General features: G+C 42.9%; 1 protein-coding gene across 1 annotated transcript in view; it reads right to left on the bottom strand.

Moving 5' to 3' along the window:
- Positions 1-3,150: 3,150 nt before the first annotated feature.
- LOC144822912 (hyaluronidase-5-like) overlaps positions 3,151-13,753 on the bottom strand; it is a 329,502-nt gene continuing 318,899 nt past the window's right edge. Inside the window, exon 4 of the mRNA XM_078680942.1 lies at positions 3,151-3,544. Coding sequence (XP_078537068.1) covers positions 3,167-3,544 — 378 coding nt within the window. The 3' untranslated portion in view covers positions 3,151-3,166. The remainder of the gene's footprint in view (positions 3,545-13,753) is intronic.

Raw genomic sequence — 13,753 nt, 5'->3', positions numbered from 1 at the left:
CAGGGCTTTACAACGTGACGCATCTGCCTAGATGCGTCACGTTGTAAATCGTTCGTAGGGATGCGCCACGTTTACGCCGCCTTGCGTGACGCAACAGCGGCGTAAACGTGGCGCAAGGGCCTCATAAATCTGCCCCTTTATCTCTGGTTTGCCAATGAGAATAGTACGTTAGTCTCTTGGGGTAGAATTTACAAACTTTTGGTGCAAAGCAATACAGCAACCAAAGTTTCTGTGCTGCGTTGCATCAATAGCAGAGTGGAAAACAGCACCTTATCAATTAAGATATGATGCTGGTCTTCTCTTCCCCTGCTCTTGTGATCTTTTCGCTGTTTTGCACCAGGGCACACACCCTTGCATCTGGTGCACACCTTCCGTCAAGAATAGCACAAAAACAATGCTTTAATATTTTTCCCATTTTTTTTAGGTAGGCTGTACAGTGCAGCACACATGCAAGGCTGGAAAATGTGGGGAGTTTTAAACTTTGCGTCACTGTGACTGTCTCAAGGTGCAAGTAGGTTTTTGTAGCAAATCCCAGCTTGCCCATAGTAGTAAATCGGGATTTGCACCAAAAACCATGGGTGGTTGACTGCAACATCTATGGTACACTCCCATGACACTGATGTTGCATCATACTACTTTACACAACTTTCCCACATAAATCACAATTTGTATTAAAAAGTGAATCCCAATTCAACATTAGCACTGGGTTTGTGTTGCTTTTGTGATGCAAACCCCACTAAAAAGCCACACAAATTGTTAGTAAATTGGAGCATAGGGCTCAGATTCTGAAACAAATTACAAGAACACAGCACAGCCCCAAAAGAGGCTGTCCTGCGTTCCATGACAGGGAGAGGGCAGTAAAGCACTGTGGGGCATATTATCAAGGGGGTTTATCTCCGCCTTTTTGGCTTTAAAAGCCAAGAAAGCGGAGATAAAATTATCTCCCTATTACCTAGCTGTCGCTAACACCAGTTAGCGACAGCTAGTAGGAGATAGCGACCATCTTTGGCCCCACTTTGCATGTCAGTGATATTTATCACTAATGACATGCAAAGTGGGCATGCCAAGATGTTAGCGACTGGAAACAGTCGCTAACATCGCTATCTCCTATTACCAACTTTTGGAGATATTCGCGCTAAGCGCGATTATCTCCAAAAGCTAACACCTGCCCTGAGCAGTTCTTAGCCATGTTATCCAATGGGAGGTGGATAACATGGCTAAGAGCATTAGCTCGGTAATGCATGAATATCGCTGACTTTTCAGCGATATTCATGCATTGCGGCCGTTTAAGGTTTATCTGCGATAAAAATCGCCGCAGCTTAGCGGTAAAATTTTCTCTCTAACCAAGCAATAGCGATAATTATCGCTATCGCTTGGTAATATGCCTCTGTATTCACAGAGATGTGGCACTCTCCTCACATCTCCCTAGCGCAGGTTCTGATTTCAGTATAGAATAGATTTTGTACAGGAACGGTAACCTTCCTTTACTGAATACTAAGTACAAAATAATATGGCTAGACACACCTTAAGGTTTCTCCTACTTTGTATATGTGCTGCACAGTGCTGCACGAATGCAAAGTTGGGAAAAAACAGAGAAATGAAAACATTTCTCTTTTTAATAACCAGGGGGCATATTATCAAGGGGGTTTATCTCCGCTTTTTTGGCTTTAAAAGCCAAGAAAGCGGAGATAAAATTATCTCCCTATTACCTAGCTGTCGCTAACACCAGTTAGCGACAGCTAGTAGGAGATAGCGACCATATTGGGCCCCACTTTGCATGTCAGTGATATTTATCACTAATGACATGCAAAGTGGGCGTGCCAAGATGTTAGCGACTGGAAACAGTCGCTAACATCGCTATCTCCTATTACCAACTTTTGGAGATATTCGCGCTAAGCGCGATTATCTCCAAAAGCTAACACCTGCGCTGAGCAGTTCTTAGCCATGTTATCCAATGGGAGGTGGATAACATGGCTAAGAGCATTAGCTCGGTAATGCATGAATATCGCTGACTTTTCAGCGATATTCATGCATTGCGGCCGTTTTTTATCGCATTTGCGATAAACCTTGGTAATACCAAGGTTTATCTGCGATAAAAATCGCCGCAGCTCAGCGGTAAAATTTTCTCTCTAACCAAGCAATAGCGATAATTATCGCTATCGCTTGGTAATATGCCCCCAGGTTTTCAGCTGCAATACTTTTTGGCACTATCCCTGTCTACTAATGTTAGTAGATAGGGTTTAGTGTCAAAAACGCATGGGTGACTGCATGGGAATGACCATGTACCACCCATGTAACACCCCCTTAATGCAAAGTAATGCAAAGCAGCGTGTCATGCTGCTTTGCATTACATTTGGGAACTTTCCAGTGCAAAACAAGTTTTTCACTGATAAGTGAATCAGAAAAAAAAAATTGTGCTGGTTAGCGTCACTTTTGTGATGCCAAGCCAGCGCAATAAGGGGCCTATTTACAAAGAATGTTAGAGTGCGGAGCTATGCCAAATTTGGCAGTGCCGCATTTTGACATTCTTTTTAACTCAGGGATGCGCCATATTCACAAGAGCACTGTACACCCCTGTGTTTCCGCTAGAGCTGGGTCAGAAAAAGCTAACACCAGCACTCCCTTCCGCCAAGTTGCAAGGGGGCCTGTGCTGCAGAGACGATTGTTAATGTGCAGGAAGGGACACCCTCCGGCTCATAAACAATCAACAATGGCGATTTTCTCTTTCCATGTGTGTTGCAGAATGCCTCGTTTCACCATATTAATGTCTTGAAAATCTGAGGCAGTGTAAAAAATCAATGAGTGTAGTGGTGTAACACCCACAGCAACACCCATTGCATGCCCCTTTTCTGCAGACAACTGTCGGAAAGGGGCATATTTACAAGGTGGGATGAAGTCACGCTAAGTGGCTTAGCACCACTTTGTAAATATGGAGAATTGCGCTACGCCACCAGGGCATCAGAAAAAGTGATATTCTGGTGGTGATAGGGGCTTGTAAATATGCCTCAATGTTTCAGACTGTCCCCCTAGCCTTCCAAAACAATGGTGCAGTTTATACAAACCAGCAAACATGAACCTAAGCCATGAGAAGTAGTTTATCAGCAGTTCAAATTATTCCTTAAATTGCAAAATATGCATGAAGACCCACTATTGGCATGCGTTTTGATCATGGATGTTCTATAGCACCAGCGGTGATGCAGATGTCTTGGGTAGTGCAGATGGAGAGTTCTGTCATACTTTTCAGGTTGGCTGCCTGCTTACAGTCACTGCCCATGTAGCAGTTACACATGAATCGCTCTGCCAGTCTCTGGACCTCTTCTGCGGTTGGCTGGCCAATGACTGAATAGTTCCCAGATGCCTCTATTTTTATTTCGAAGACCTGTGGATTCAGGTGCAGGTAATCGTTGCTATTCCTTGACTTCCTGGCACAGGCTCCTTTGCCCCCACATAGCAGCTCGCTGCACATGTTTGTTGCCAGCGTCACATTTATGATATAAGGATTCAATACATCCTTCAAATATTTGTCAAGATTTTGGCATGTCTCCTGTAAAACAGAAACAATAAACTCAATTCACAAACTATTGAACGTGCATCAGTTTCATACTGGTTTTTGATGAGCAGGAGTAATGTATTTTTGCAAAAAAACGCTCCACATTAGGTTGTTTGTCATTCTGAAATGCAGAGGAGTGAATTAAAAAGCATTTTTGGACTGGGGCTATTTTATGTATATTCGTCATAAATTTAAGCCAGTGCTTGCTCCAAACATCTTTTCCACCATACTATAAAAACAGGAATCTGGAGGTGATAAAGTGTGACGAACGTTTGTGTACATTTGTTGTGTGCCATTTTGTTGTGGTGGTGATGTGTTTTGTGCTGCTGTGTTTCTGTGCTGCATTAATGCACTGTGATGTGTTTTATTGAGATTGTGTTGTTGTTTTCGGTCTGTTTAGCAGATTTGTGCCCTATTCTGTTTTAAATATGTTGTGATGTTGATTTTGTGTAAGTTGTTTTGTAATTTCTTTTTAATCTGTAAAACAAATGCTGTCACATTTCCAGCCAAAATCATTACATGCTTTCAAAGATATTTTAGCACATTTCCATTTACCGCTTTCTAAGGTGGTACAATAGTGCTGGTCTAGCTCTTAAAGTGCCTAAGACACCGATCAGCCCAAAAATGTAGCTGAGGTGTTAACTATATGTGATACAGCACAGAGATTCTAAGTTCAGCTCTTGGGACCCCTGCAAATATTTATAAATGAAGGCGTTTTGTACATCCTTTTGTAAAGCTACAAACCATCTTTTGATAACTTCACAGCTCTTCTCTATCATGATAAATTATGTAAACCATTGTATGTTTCTTTAAGCATTTGATATTGCGGAGATCTTAAGTCTCACTAATTATGAGTGAGACTCACACATTTGAGGTCGTTCGAGGTCTAACAGTAGACTAAATGTCACACCTGGTGAGAAGGGAAAGAAGCAGATTTCTAAATGTGTCTCTGGTGAGAGGACTGATCTATAGCAGCTTCTGAGAGATGTTGAGATTTCTAGAAGCAATTCCACCCTAAGAGAAGGCTCCTACTAGAGAGATGCTTTGAGCACTTCACAGTCCTGCTCCACTACTTTTGTAAGCCTGAAGTCCTCCTTAGTAACCCGATGGTGCTATTCTGTATTTTTTTATGTATTTCATTGTTTAGATCACTTTACTAGTCTTACTTCCTGTGCTGTCACTGTGCCAAAGTTCATGTGCATCTCTTTCTGTGATGCCATCACATATATTAATTAGCTCTCCCTCCTGAAAATGTTCAAAGCCTGAAACCTCTGATACACCACAGACGTAACTCCAATAGGAATCAGGGGCCACATTGCAGAAAACATTTTTACTGTAGTAGGCAGACCTCAAACATGAGGTGCTTTATATAGAACAGTATGGCAGCTGGGGTCCCTTGGGGACTTTATTGTAGAAACCAAAATACGTTACAACAGGGGGGTTTGGGACATTATTGGAACAGCACACTCAAGAGTTTTGTTTTTTTACATGTTTACAATTTAAAACAGGGATATGTAATGATTAGCCTCGTAGTAAAGATTTTTTATGTCAAGTGTCTGTCTCGGTTTCTTTTAAAAGTGCACATCAAATTTAAAGCACTTAATATGGCCCATTGAGTCAACGTTAATTTAGTACTTGTTTTGTTGTGAAGCGCTATTAAGTCATACGTTTTGTTTCACAGTTCGACAGCCACTATAGATCTTAAAATCAAAAGTAAAGCATAATAGCGGCCATGCATTCTTACTGCATAGAACTCGGGGGCATATTACCAAGGGGGGCAATAGGCAATTATCGCTGATTTAGCGGCCGTTTTTGGCCGCTAAGCGGCGATAATTCCATCGCCCTATTAGCAAGCTGTCGCTAACTAATGTTAGCGACAGCTTTTAGGCGATAGCGAGCGGTTTGGGGCCCGCTTTGCATGTCAGCGATGTTTATCGCTAATGACATGCAAAGTGGGCGTACCCAACCAGTTAGCGACTGAAAGCAGTCGCTAAGGTTGCTATCACCTATTAGCAAGGCAGGCGTAGCGTTGGAAATATTCGCGCTAAGTGCAAATATCTCCAAATACTAACACCTGCCCAGACCAGTTCTTAGCCATGTTATCCAATGGGAGGTGGATAACATGGCTAAGAGCATTTTGTCGCTAATGCGTGAATATCGCTGTATTCTCAGCGATATTCACGCATTTCACCGCTATCGCTGGATATTTTAGCACAATGGAGAAAAACGTTGCTAATAGCATGTTTTCTCCGCTACCATATCCAGAGATAGGCAGCGATTAAAAAAAATCGTCGCTAAGCCTATTTAGCGATAAATATCGCTACTTGTTGGTAACATGCCCCATGGTCTCTTGCAGTATAGTTGCATTCATACAACACTTCCTACCCCTGGTGAGGCTCTGAAGCACTTTGCAGATGGGTAGCATACTACCCTAGGGAAGAGTTGCAGATGAAGGAATTTGTAGGTTATTTGGCCTATATGTGTAGTGGAGTGCTGAGCATAAGGACCAGAGATGTTCTTTTATCATGTTTATCTCTGTGCCTATGCATGAGGTTGAAATCAAAGGAGTGAGAGATAGCATGCTTTCACATAATAAGAGATGCTGTCATGTGGATGGTCATAAAGTCTGTCATGCAAATTGTCTAGAAGCAATCATGCCTGCAGCCATATTATCTGTCACTCAAGCAACTACTTAGCATACAGTTTATTAATTTAGAAATAATGGCATTGCTCTGTTGGGCAGAGGAACCGGAGCATTTGACTCAAGTGTTTAATTACATTTCATTTCTGATGGATTTAGGACATTATGCATATACATATGACAGTGGCACATTGGGTCACATCTCAGTTTTGCTGGATTCAACACTTTCAATATATATGTCATAGTACAGTGCGTATCAGATTCCTCATTGACCCAATGAATGGAGGTAATTTACATACATTTCGGTTCTCTTTGACCTAAGATTTAGTAAAAGTGTAGTGTGTTTATCTAGGTACCTGAATCGATATTCCTGTTCTTTGCCCTTGCCCGGTTATAAATCAATAATATCCCTACAACGGCATAGAAACCCTTTTTCATAATTCAGTCATAGCGCATGCTGTCACATTAAGCAAGCCTACTCCTCCAGCCTCCTAGAAAGCACACCGAGTTCTTAAACAAATCCAAGCCTCCAGCAACCTGGGAAATCCCCACTGCTTTGTTTTGATTTCTTCCGAGAACTCCTGTAAAGCACTGTAAGAACGACCAGTTCTTAGTGACATCTTTATTGACGTCTTATGTCCAGCCTTACGTCAAACCCGGCACCTTTCAGGTATAGATATACCAACGTTGCCTTAAGCAAACACACGGTGGTGATGAATCTGGAGCAGCTACTACTTGCCCGAGAGCCCAGCTGATGCGAGAGCCCACGGACGCTGCCCCTCCCTTTTGACGCGCTGAGAAAGACGCTGTCTTTTCTCTTGCCGAGAAATCCAGCCTCCGGCGTTTCCAGCTTACCCTTGCGGGTGACTGGGATACCGAGTCCTGAGAGAGAGATACCAGACCTCCTGCCTTCTAATATCTAATAACCAGGTACTGAACTGACTAAACCCTTACAGAGAATTCTTGAGTCAGATTCTTGGCAAAACAAACTTAACTTAAACTGCTACTTGCTTACTCCTTCCCACGTATTAGGCTTAGGTCAGGTACACCGGGGTAGGCGTAGTTAGAAGCACCAGTTGAGTACGATGAGTCAATGTATATATGTATGCATCTATTTTATCCATTTTAAAGTATCATATGGCTAAGAAACCATATCAATGCTTTTACAGTATTATTTCATAATCCTGCTTTTACTGTATGCACTTTACTTAACTATAAGTATTGCAATTGTAGCAATTCATTTCTCTTGTATGAGAAAAGAGACTGCTCAATAAATAACACCTTTTATTGAAAACGCCCGTCTCTCTTTTTTTCTGCAATCTGGTGAAACTAAGTACGCACTTATTGACTGAGTGAAATAGCTGTCTTTTGTTTTCACACGACTCTAGAGATATACTCTTATTCAGGGAGAGCAAAGTTGTCATGTTTTATGGTTGTCAGAAACTAAATCCCTTCTTGTCTATCCAGGGAGGTTAAACTCCTCCTCGCTTATTCGAGAAAGTTTCTAGTGAACTCTGAGCAAGCTGGCAAAAAACTTAAGTCTAATATAGTCAGTAGAGACCTAGTTAACCTCAGTCCTACGTCTACACTACTGAAGATATTATTCCAATGCGCAGAGCCTATTGGGACTATAGGAACTACACTACAGTTCAATACATTTCTGCATAGAGCATTTGTAGTGCTGAAAAGGCATGAGCGGTGAATTATATACGTGTTGGCTAGACTCTACACATGCTATGATCAGACTGCAATTCATGACTCAAACAGTGGCTAGAAATGGGTGCTATATTCTTAATAAGTGGTCACAAATCTTATCCGGAGCCATGCCAGAGATGACCACTCGTGGAAACTAGTACAGATTTTTATTGCAAGATACTCTGAACTGTCTTAGCTAAATGGGACCGATGGAATTGCGGAATAGTTGTTGTCTCAATTCACCACAGAAACAGGACAACTTGTAGATTATTAAACCACTCTTAATATGACTGTTAAGGTAATGGTTAGTAGAGCTGATGTAGTTAGTGCCTCCAAATGAAGCTGCACCTCACTGTACTGCTGGCAGTGTTTCCATTATCTTTTCCAGATCTTGTAAGGGATGGAGTCCATATTTGCTTCCATTTCAGTCACTTCTGTCATTAGTGGAGATCAAAGTTTCAGGGGTCAGACTGTAAGAAGATGGCCGATCTTCCAGTTCCAGGCAGGAGGATCCCACGTTGGGTTGTATTTATTTCAATGTAATCTCTTAACATCCATTGGTCAATGGCTTGGAGATACTTTACTAGTCGCGTTATCAGAAGCACTGGGATTGTCTAATTCCAGGATGAACATTATGTCATCTGCATAGTTACAGCATGTTATGTTGATTGAATCAAAGAGTGCTGGAAGTAGGCTGAAGTAGAAGTTGACAATAAAGTGGTGCAATGCTTGATCCTAGATTGCCCTGAACTTGACTATGTAAGTGAGTGGAGGTACTGAAATAATGCTTGATCTATTGGAGAGGTAGGGAAAGATCTAGTGAAAGATTTCCATTTCTTATAGTGTTCCTCAAAGGGTGTGAGGATAAACGGTGTTACAAGAAGCAGAAACATCAAGGAGACGAACTGCAGCAACACCCATTCTATCCACTGTGGTTTTCAGATGAAGAGTAGATCAGACCCCATACCTGTCTCTGGGTGAAACGGAGTATATTGGTCCGATAGCAGTTTGTCTTCTTTAAAGAAGGTGAAGATCTGAGAAAATGATTTTCTTTTAGTTTTCCAAGGAAATGGCTGTTCAAGATTGTAATGTTGGGTGGCAGAATCATCTGGTTCAATATTGCTCTTCTTGATGAGTGGTCATATGTAAGATATCCCATATCTGATGTATTTAAAGTTATAAATAAGGCTCCCGGTTTTCCGTTTAAACGGATTTTTGCATATAAATACAGATAGAAAAATATTTTTCCTTTGTCTGTATTTATAAATATAAATGGAAAAATGGTAGTAAATATGTGAAATAAGAGATTTTTTTGTAGCTACAATAACGTAGCATGTTTGCATTTGTGAATTGGTCAGCCCGATTTGAGGTGCTTCGGAAGCTAGCTTTTTGGATAAAAAAATAAAATCACTTTTGCTGGAAATGTCGTCTTTATCTGACATTTTTCTCTTGCTAAGTACAGCCTCGGGATGGAGAAAAAAACTGTTCTAAGCATGTAAAGATAAAATAATCCATGCACATCAGAAGCAAAGTGGCCAGATTGGGTCTATTCACACTCGAACACATTGGCACCTCTTTGCTGAGTTTGCCAGTTAAGCGCTACTTTTGTTTTCTTGTCATTCTTTGAAGAGCGTTAAAGTGGAAGTGCGCCATTCCTGGAGGTGCCATAACAAATGCAAAAAGAACAATTGATTGACAGAATGCAGAACAATGTCATAGATTCACGCCAGTAAAGGGATCTGGGCCTAAAACCATAGTTTTTTTGCTCAACATGCCATTCCAGTTTTGACCCAGCCATATGCAAAACAGTCTTGACTCTGCGCCCAATGGGAGCAGTCCAGCCCGAACTGCCAGGCCAGGTCCTCCCTGGACTTGAAACAAGCATCCTAAGACCGTTTTTGGGGTTTTAACCCTCTTCAACCAGGATAGCTTGACTCCAGTGGCATGGAGAGCACAGGACCGACGTCTGGGCATTCCCATCCCACTCGGTTGACAAATGCAAAAAGAACAATTGATGAACAGAATGCAGAATAATCTCATACATTCACCCCAGTACAGAGATCTGGGCATAAATCCATCGTTTTTTTGCTCACCAAGCCATTCTAGTTTGGACCCAGCCATATGCAAATCAGTCTTGACCCTGTGCCCAATGGGAGTGGTCCAGACCGAACAGCCAGGCCAGGTCCTCCCTTGACTGGAAACAAGCATCCTAAGACCGATTTTGGGGTTTCTCCCGTCTTCAGCCAGGATAGCTTGACTCCAGTGGTATGGAGAGCACAGGACCCACGTCTGGGCATTCCCGTCCTACTCGGGTGACAAATGCAAAAAGAGCACTTGATGGACAGAATGCAGAACAATGTCATACATTCACCCCAGTAAAGAGATCTGGGCCTAAATCCATCTTTTTTTGCTCACCAATCGATTCCAGTTTGGACCCAGCCATATGCAAATCAGTCTTGACTCTGGGCCCAATGGGAACAGTCCAGCCCGAACTGCCAGGCCAGGTCCTCCCTGGACTGGAAACAAGCATCCTAAGACCGGTTTCGGGGTTTCACCCCTCATCAGCCAGGATAGTTTGACTCCAGAGGCATGGAGAGCACAGGACCCACGTCTGGGCATACCGTCTCATCTGCCATAATAAAGGCAGATGAGACGGTAAGGGGCCATCAGGCTATCAGGCCTCCTTTTGTTGTAGTATCCTGGCTGGGGCTATGGGGGTGGGGAGAGGATGCACACCTAAAAGCAATGGAGGGAAAACAAATGTAGAAAGTTTATCACTTTCCAGGCATGCTCTTTAGGCTCTATATAAAATAGATAGGTATGCACTGCAGGAATGTTAGATGTGCTGGTCTGTCCCAGTATTTACACAAATAAAAATGTAAATACCTTTATTTTGCTTAGTTCTTCTATAGTGTTATAGCGCTACTCATCCCATTGCAGGGTGTCAGAGCGCTTTATATTACAGTTACCCATTATACATTGACAATAAATCATATGTGTGTAAATCAATGTGGAGGATGTGTTTATTAAGACAGTGGGGGTTACAAGGTGTAGGAGCCACATGCATTTCATAAATGTTAATCCTTCTAATAAAGCACAGTGAGCTATGAATGACAAATAACAAAAGGACCTCTTTGTTCAAAGCAATAACCTATTCACCCATCTACATAAATCTATCTAAACCTATAACAACCAAGTGCCCATTGTCTATTTAAATAAATGTGAAAAAATACTAGCTGCAGCGTCTTTTTTGGCTTGCGACACAAATAAAAGTGGATAAATACAGATAAAATCACCCCCAAAAAAAACCATGGATAAATACAGACGGAAATGTAAAAAAAATAAAAAATACCATAAAGCCGGGAGCCCAAACAAAGATTGCACCTGACTGACAGCCGCATAGATCACCCTTTGCTGCCGGGTATGCTGTAAGGTTTAAACAGTTGATGCTGCTTGGCTAAATCGCTGTAATAACGGACCAGAATCCTTCCTCCATGACTCACCGGATGGGGGTAGTTGATTCGGACCCCCTCGTGGTAGCTGAGGCACTTTTGACAGTGGTATTGGCTGCTGTTGGAGGAGCTCTGTTCGATAGCCATCAAGGACGGGCGAAGAGGAGGGGCCAGAGACGTCGGAGCTGGAACGTCAGGAAGGGTGGAGGGGCTGACGACGTGAAGGTGCCCTAAACAAGCTGAGAGAGAAAGGGTGCCTCCAAAAGCAACCCGGGTGACGTGAGGGAAAGCTCCTGACCTACAGATGAGTATAGAGCTCAGAAATAACGTTGGGACAGCTGGCTCTAAGGGAGCCAAAACAGCAGGACCCATGAGTGTGAGCAACAGTGCCTTGGTAAAAGGCAAAATGACCCAGGACTGCTGTAAGAAAGGTGAGAGCGCGATGTACTGATACAAGGAGAAATAAACGGCTGTGGCACGGGGGTATAAGGGACAAAAGTTGGGCTAATTGACTTGGGGAGGCAACACAGCATCATAGATTTCTTCTCCACAACCCCGCCAGTTCCTAATAGCGACAACTCACTTACATTGCCGAATTCTAAGGTGGGAAAGAACGGGCAAAGCGAGACAAACAATACTAAGCAGGGACAAAGACTGACTCACATGGGGGATTCTGCTAGTAACATACAGCAAGTGGATAATGTGGTAGTCCAGATGACTGAGCTCCAAGGCGAGACCTCTGCGGAGAAAATTCAAAATGGTGATAACTATAGCCCATCAGTTGTCTCCGAAAAGGGCCATTTAGTGTTAATTGAAGGAGAACACCCTGGTAGTATAACCGGTCCCTCTCTGGTGCAGGAATATCTAGCTGGTACCATGGAACACTGAATACTAACTTGTTAGTTGAGGAGAGATCAGTAAGCAAGGGGCCAGAAGATATGTTAGACCTAGGGGACAAGTTCTTCTCGGTGACCGATGGCTCTGAACTTAGTCCTTCTGAAGCTGCAGCTAGCAGCAATATTCAGCTCTCCAGTTCCACCTCCAGCTCTGGCACGCCACAGAAAGACACAGTTATTAGAAAAAAGAAACTTCTGAAGAAACAAAGAGACTCACAAATATGGGAAAAAGATGAAGAAGGGCACCTCAGAGGAAGTACGGACCCTACTTTAAAATGGGACTATTCGACTGCTAGGAGTACCTATCCGGATCTTACAGGACAAGAGGAGGAAGCTGCACCCTCTTTAAAAATGATATTTGACTCAATTAAGCAATTACAGGAAGAAACCCGAATGGATGGAAATAAAAACAGACTGGCAACAAAGAACCTTCAAGGTGCAGTAAGAAAAATGGCCATGGCATGCACGGATACTAACGTAAGACTGACTCAGGCTGAGGAACGCACAAGTACACTAGAAGTTACCTGGTTAGAACTCAAGCACAGGTGGAAACACACGATAAGCAGTTGACTGATCTTCAATGGAAAATGGAGGATTTCAAAAACAGGCAAAGACGCAATAACCTCCGGATTCTTGGGGTTGATGAAGGTGGCATTTCCAGAACTTCAGCATTGGGATTGGGAGGCTGGGATACAGCGCGTTCTTCGCTTTTCCATGACGCCTAGGAAGCCTCCACAACCAAGTAGGGATGGAACCACAATGCCAAGGGCAATCCTCATTTTTTTTTGGTGAATTTCCTGCTTCGAGTAGAGGTATACTCTAGGGCTCGCCCGAATGCCAGACGGACTTTCGAGAACCAGTCCTTCTTCACGAAGCCAGATTATTGCCACATTACCATGGAAAGACGCTGGCAATTAAGAGAACTGATTCAGCCGTGTCAAGCCACGGGAGCGCAAGCATATCTGATGAATCCTGCAAGACTAAAGATGATCTATAAGAACACTTCCAGAGTCTTTACCTCAGAGATTCTAGCCAAAGTTTATATGGCTTCTCTAAAAACTGAGGGAGGCTCATTTGGGTATTCATTGATGGGAATACAGCATGATTATTAAAGGGTAACACGAGTAAAAAAAAAAAAAAAAGGAAAAGCACAGGGGGAATGAGGGGGAAAGGGCGGGGATCAAACAAAGAGGATTAGAAAAAAGAAATCAACAATCACAAGAGCATCTAGCAAATAGGCTGTAAGGCAGCAAGGGGGTACCACTCTCAGGCTCCATCACTGAGACCATAGGCCTACTTGCTACACACAATGGGTGGGGGGAGCAGGGTGGGGGTGGCCTTCGAGGGCAGGGAGGGCAGGTTGGGGATACGTCGGGGCAGGGGGCTATTGGGAGGAGGAGTGGGAGGGGGAAAAGAAGGAAAAACACCATCTTGTAACAAAAGTAGTTTTGGAAACCAAATAGCTGAAAAAGGTAGAGAAGGGAATGGGCTCCAAGTGACACGTTATATACAGTATGCT

The sequence above is a fragment of the Lissotriton helveticus genome, chromosome 1_1, assembly GCF_964261635.1.
Source record: "Lissotriton helveticus chromosome 1_1, aLisHel1.1, whole genome shotgun sequence".
NCBI classification, from domain to species: Eukaryota; Metazoa; Chordata; class Amphibia; order Caudata; family Salamandridae; genus Lissotriton; species Lissotriton helveticus.
This window is presented reverse-complemented; position numbering and strand designations above follow the sequence as displayed.